Source organism: Psammomys obesus, unplaced genomic scaffold, assembly GCF_907164565.1.
Source record: "Psammomys obesus unplaced genomic scaffold, mPsaObe1.curated_primary_1811, whole genome shotgun sequence".
NCBI lineage: Eukaryota > Metazoa > Chordata > Mammalia > Rodentia > Muridae > Psammomys > Psammomys obesus.
The window spans coordinates 5,569,627-5,575,908 of record NW_026592890.1 but is presented as its reverse complement, the minus strand read 5'-3'; the positions used below and the strand labels follow the sequence as shown (position 1 = coordinate 5,575,908).

At 44.9% G+C, this 6,282-nt stretch overlaps 1 protein-coding gene across 1 annotated transcript in view; it reads right to left on the bottom strand.

Annotated features, from left to right (window-relative positions):
* Positions 1-6,282, bottom strand: part of Arid1b (AT-rich interaction domain 1B) — a 303,451-nt gene that overhangs the window by 97,693 nt on the left and 199,476 nt on the right. Inside the window, exon 4 of the mRNA XM_055615931.1 lies at positions 611-854. Within this exon, the coding sequence (XP_055471906.1) occupies positions 611-854 (244 nt within the window). The remainder of the gene's footprint in view (positions 1-610; positions 855-6,282) is intronic.

The following is a 6,282-nucleotide window of genomic DNA, read 5'->3' as shown; positions in this document are numbered from 1 at the left end:
ACACACACACACACACACACACACACACACACACACACACACACACACACACGAGATACAGATATCAAGCGAACACAGAGTTAGCAGGAATACAAACTCTGTTAGTGTAAGCTGGTATCAGCATGGCACCTTAGACTGTAGTTGGGCACAATCAATGTGCACCTTTGGTGAGACAGGGATAAGCATCAAGTCTTAGGGCATGTTAGGGAATAACCATCAAACAGTAGCAGACACATGGCTGACACCAGTCAGGACTTTCCCTTTCAGGCTCACTTTCAGGACACTCCCTGATGGCGCATCTTCACTGTAGAACAGTTAAAGATAGCTGACAGCGAAGGGCTTCGTTGTGGGCTAACGGAACGTTTGAAAGCAACTGTGTCATCTTGAGTGCCCCATCTCATCTAAAGCGGGTGGGCATTTACTACTCTTTTGTTGAGACTCTTGGAAACTGGACTCTGGTGTGTTTGATGGTAATGCTGTTAGATCCCCAATGTGCAACAGTACCTGTGTGTTTACGGAGTAAAACAGTGACTAGGACGGCGAAGTGTGAGGGCGGCTGCTGAGGCCAGACCCTCTTCACAAGGCGAGAAGCGATTAAGGATGACAGTACCTGGAATACTTGCAGGGGAAATCGGACCAGACCGCGATTGGCTGCTTCCCACCGGAGAGCCAACAGGAGAAGGAGAAGGCCCTCCAGGGATGCTGGAGAGATGGGGCGATGCATGTGGGGAGAAAGGTGACTGAGCTGGGTTGCTCTGATCCCCCTGGCTGCTAGTAGAGCCTGAAGCACTGACTGCTGAGCTCAGAGTTGCTTCCGTTCCTGTGGGGAGGTCATCAATGGAGCCAGACAGGTCCTGAGGAAGAGAGAAAAAAGCAGGTGTTCACACTTGGAGCACTAAGCACACAACACACGATTTCAAAGCCACGGCGCCTCGCCTTCAGAGAGTGTGAATGGGGAAGGCCGAGAACTCACACAGAGGGCCTGGCATCAATTAAAAGATGAGGCAAGCTGTATCGGGCACTCACAAGTGACCCTTGAAGGTTGCCCTTCTGCCACGAGCACCCAGCTGTGTACCGACTCACAATGCTGTATGTGGCAGCTCTCTGCAGAGCAAGTAACCACAACATGGAATATGAAGTGGTCCTTCAGGAAGACTTCAGTAAATGGAGCAACTATAGGCTTGGGGAACCTTCACATGGAAATTCAAATTGGGATGTTGTAATTTAATACTGGCCAAAATTACAACTGAATTTTGTGGTGAAAAATTCTCCCCTTTTAAGCATTATAATAAAATAATGCTATTTACATTTTACTATATCATGAAAAGACAACCCTATTGACACGATATAGTCAGATACGGGTTCTAGTGTTACACGACATGCCCTCATGCAACAATTCTGTACTGTTATACCAATCTAATTTGACTACAGCACTTGCAGAGGAAGTTTCTACAGTCTCCACTTAGAAGCTCCACAGAACTGAGGCTTGGATTACTAATCACTCACGGGCATGCTCCTCAGGAGAGAACACACCCAAGACTCGAGAGGAGAGGCCACTGAATGGGTAACAATTTGCCGCTGTGCTTACAGGCTTAGAAGGGAACCCTTCCTCAGATGCCCTGAAACCAGACGCAGGCCTGCTGGTATGACAGCTCTCCCAGAAGGTCAGCTCGGTGAGGTCCATCTGGACGGGGAGGTGAATGCAGTTAGAGCCTAAGCTGCTGTATAAAACACCAGGGCACGCCGCTCAGAACTGACGTGCTCTGCTCAGCACTGTCCAGACGTAACCTTGCTTACTATAGGGTCTTCTGAAGTGAGCGCTTCAGAAAGAAACTCAGCCCAGAAGGTAGGCAGCCGGCAAACTCAAGACATCCTAGACCCTGGACAGTGAGCTGAGCCAGGCGCTTCCTTTCTAGAGGATGTTATCAAAGATAAAATATACATAAAATACAGCTGAGCAGCCCCATAAAAACAAGAAGTTTACTTCAAAAGTCCTATGACAAGAATAACACTGGTTTAAGTAAAATAAAAAGTAATTTTTAAAGTCAGTAATTCTGCTTATGAAAAATAATATGATGATTGAAAATATCTAACCTCTGGAAAGGGTAGTATCAATTCTCAGATATATGAGGTAAATTGAATCAGATTTTTCAGAATTCAGAGATAAAACAAACACTTTTGCTCTAGGTGATTTTGGCATACGTGATTTTGCACACACTTAGCTGGTAAAGCTTCCCATTGAAACTTGATTACTGACTGGCTGGGTGACAGTCTCACTTAGATCTTATAAATTAGATCTGGCTTTTACAAAGCCAGGTAGGAATAGAAGGAGGATATTATTCCAGTAATATGCCACACAACTCAGAAATAAGCCACCTTCTGGCAATCAACACAATTCGTACAGTTCCATGAACAAAACTTAGACTGGCATGTCCTAAGAGAAAAGGGACCCATTCCTCCGTCTCCAGACCTCCTGTGCATCCCTCATAGTGCCATCTTAAGAGCTGGGTGGGCACAGAACAGGGTGGGAAGGAGGGGGAGGAAGGGCCGTGGCTCAGCTTCTCAGTGTTTGCCTCCCATGTGTCCCCTTCTTAATCTATGTAAGCAACTTAAGAACTTGCGAAAGGACTGCAACCAAAACAACTGCAGCCAAGGACCTGTGGGTTGGAGGTGAGCTCTGACCATGCTCCGCCCACAAGCTGCCCACATGGTTAAAGTGCTTGAAACAAACGAAACGAAGACAGTAACAGAAACCCCAAACAGCAGTATTTATTAACATACTGGAAATACATGGAATTAAAATGGTGGCCTCACTGTATTTTCTTAAAACAAGACCCAGCCAATGCTCAGGCCTGCCCATGACTGCTGTGGCAATGACTGAGAGGAGTCACAGCAGTGGCCCAGGTGAGTGAGGAGTTTTACTATCTGACCCCTGACGCAAAGACCTAGGTACAGGTGCTGGCCGGGTCTCAGGTGAACCACAAGGGGACCTCTCAGCATGTGCCAGTACATGCACACTTTGCAGGAGCAGTACCACAACCTCTCGCAGGTGCCGACTGAGAGAAACAGGTTTCCGTGCACAATGAATAATCTCCATGCTGAACAAAGAAACACACAAACAAAGCAAAACCAATAAAACAAAAACCTTCTGGGACTGATGATTTATCAGGTGCCTGTGACTGAGCCTGACAACCTGAGTTCGAATCCTGGACCACACAGTGGAAGGAGAGAAGCACTTCCCACATGTGTCCTCTGACTCACGATCGAGCCCCAGGTCCCATACACTGGAGCAAGCTGCTTCCTCAGCATTAACAAGCAGGGCATACTCTGTACACGAGACGGCCTGAGAGGAAACACTTGTCCCACACCTTTACAGAAAACATCATCTGGTAAACAGCTAGACAATCATTTTCTACCACTGACCAAACAGAGTTAAACAGAGACAATGTAAATTCAGCTTTCAATTGTAGTTAAATAATTTTATGCAAATCTTCCTTCATAAAAACTGGAATGTTACTCATAAATTTTTGTAATTCTCTGCATGACCTACAAATTTCTTCCCCATCCTCCCTTAAAAATCCACATTATTGCTGAAAAAAGCGACAAACATGGGTGTTAAGAGAGCTTCATTCAAGCTCCAAAGGCATCAAAAACATTTCTGTTATTCAACAGGCTGATCAAGGAAGCATCAAGAGGAAAATATAAAAATGGTGGCTTCCTTCATGTTCAAATGTCATCAGAATTTCAATGCTGACTAGACCTTGGTGCAACAGAAGAGCAATAAAAAGATATAATTTTTATATTACTGCTATACCCTCTCGGAACTTTTATATGTAAATGACAAAGAAATGCTCCCGCCCTGCAGATCCTTGCAGTATCCGTGTGTAGAGCTGTCTTAAGGCGCACTAATAAAGGAAGTTCAGCAGTGGTTTAAGCATTCAGCCTCGTTAACACTCCCCTAGAGGACAATTAGTCAGCAGGGCCCCAGCTCCCTTCTTCGGTAAGTACTATCAGATCTGTGATGCCTGCAAAGGCAGAGGCTGCTCCTCACAGCGAAGGCACCTTCAAGCTACAGTGCTTCCATCCCTCTGTCTTGCTGGAGAGCTGGCAGGCCGGGGACTGAAAGAGCTCTGTGAGGGCTGTAGTCCTAGCCCTACAGCTCCCCTCCCAGCCTCTCCTCCCTGATGGACAATGACTTCCTGGGCTCACACCTAGCAAAGGTACTTCCTTATCATCATAATCTGATGTGGTGAGGTCCTGCCATCAACTCGGGTTTTCTCTGTTTAATGCCACCCAGAATACCGAATGTTTTTCCATACAACACAATTAATGTGAGCTTACTGTCAATGGTCCATTGACTTCTAAAAGCCCCCATCTCACAAACATCACAAAACCTTACAACACTTTTCAGTTTAAAACCACTTCAAGGCAAGGTACATTTTACCACTGTGACCTCATATCCCTCCCCTGCCCAAGGAAAAAAATCTCAGTCTGACTCAAGTGGCTGGGCAATGAAAGAAATGCTACAGCAGCAGCATTCTCGTCTGACTTTCACAAGAGGAAAGACTATGAATTAATACAATGCAACAATGCTCCTGATTCTTTATGTGGGCATAGTAAGAGAAGCAAAGTACATGGAAAATTCCATGAAGATGGTATGCAGGAATTACTATAAAAGAGCTACATGCAAACAGAAAACATGGAACACTGAGTATACGTTTTCTAATGTCTATACGTTGCAAATGAACCTCCCTGAAAATACTTACATTAATATTTTTGAGTCGCTACATCAAAGTATCTCTGGCTTTGATGGTGTGGTGTTCAACTCAGCATATGTGAGCCCAAGATAAGTTCAGGCAACACCGGCGATGTGATACTGACTCAGAGAACTGGGAATAAGCTAGGAAACTGTACTCCCTTGCTTAATTAAATAAGTGGGTCTTCAAAAAGCAAATGAACTTCCAAATACTCCAAGCCACAGCTCTCAGTACAATCAGCTGCTGGTGGAGATGAGCCCTGATGCTGAGCTGCCCCGCATTGCACACATTTGGACATCCCTTGCTTAGGCATGCCCCATGAGGACAGGGGATAAACAGCGTTAGGAACAGAGAAGATATTTCAATCAATGCAACAGGCACAGGCCTCATTTCAAGTTTTAATAGGACACAGCTAATGATTTCTCACTGTGACATCCCAGGGGATCAAGGCATGGGTTAAAATGCTGGTTCACGACTCTTCAGAACTCTCAGTGATCTTCAGAAGCAGAAAGACCTTGCTAAACCCTGCCCCCCAAACACAGAAACACATGTACACACAGAAAAACACAAACATACACAGAGAAACACACACAGAAATACACACTCAGACACACAGAAACACAGACACAGAGAAATACACACAGGGAAACACACTCATACACACACAGAAACATACATCTCACACACAGAGACAGACTTACACATATACATTCCTTCAACTAGACCCTAATTTGAGGGCACTGACTCTTAGGCCAGGCACAGGACAGGAGGGATTCGAATGTTCAAGAGCAAATTAAACTCAGCTTCTAAGCACTACAGTGGCAAACATTACACACTGTATCCAGCCCATGCAAACAGTTCTAAACAGTTACCACAAAAGCTCTCCTGAAAACTACTGACCCAGCTGTTAACATTTTATGAATGACTTCTCAGCCTGACTGCCAAGCAACACCCCAGGGGGTCAAAGACCTACTAGCCTCATTAGCTTCTTAGCCCTCTTGAAAAGTACCATAAAGTAACTTCACACCTTCCCAGCTTATTTTGGTACTATAACTTCAAGTATTTGATACAAATATACCTTGAAGTTGATATTAAATTGAGCTAATAATTTGGCACACCAAATAAAACTGCTCTCAGCGACTTAGATTCCCATGACTTGCCTAGGTTCGCAGCGCAAACCCATACTGCAAGCAGCCTACCCACACCCCCACTACTCATTAGTCTAGATGGCAAATGAGTTTTTTAAAAGCCTAGAGTTCTGGTCTCAATGTGAAATACGAAAGATGTCAAGAAGACAGTACAGAGAGCAAATCCTTCCAAGCACTGATCTGCAGCCTTAAAACCACCCTCCTTCCAACTTTCATGTTCAAAAATTTACCTCCTCATCCTATGCAACACTATAGACAATGCACAGCCTACTGATGTGTGAGGTTAGCTGGAAAAACTACTCAGCATAAATTTGAAAAGTCACAAACTCGGCTGAACATACCCCAAAGCCAAGGGAACTACATGGAAAATGTGGGTC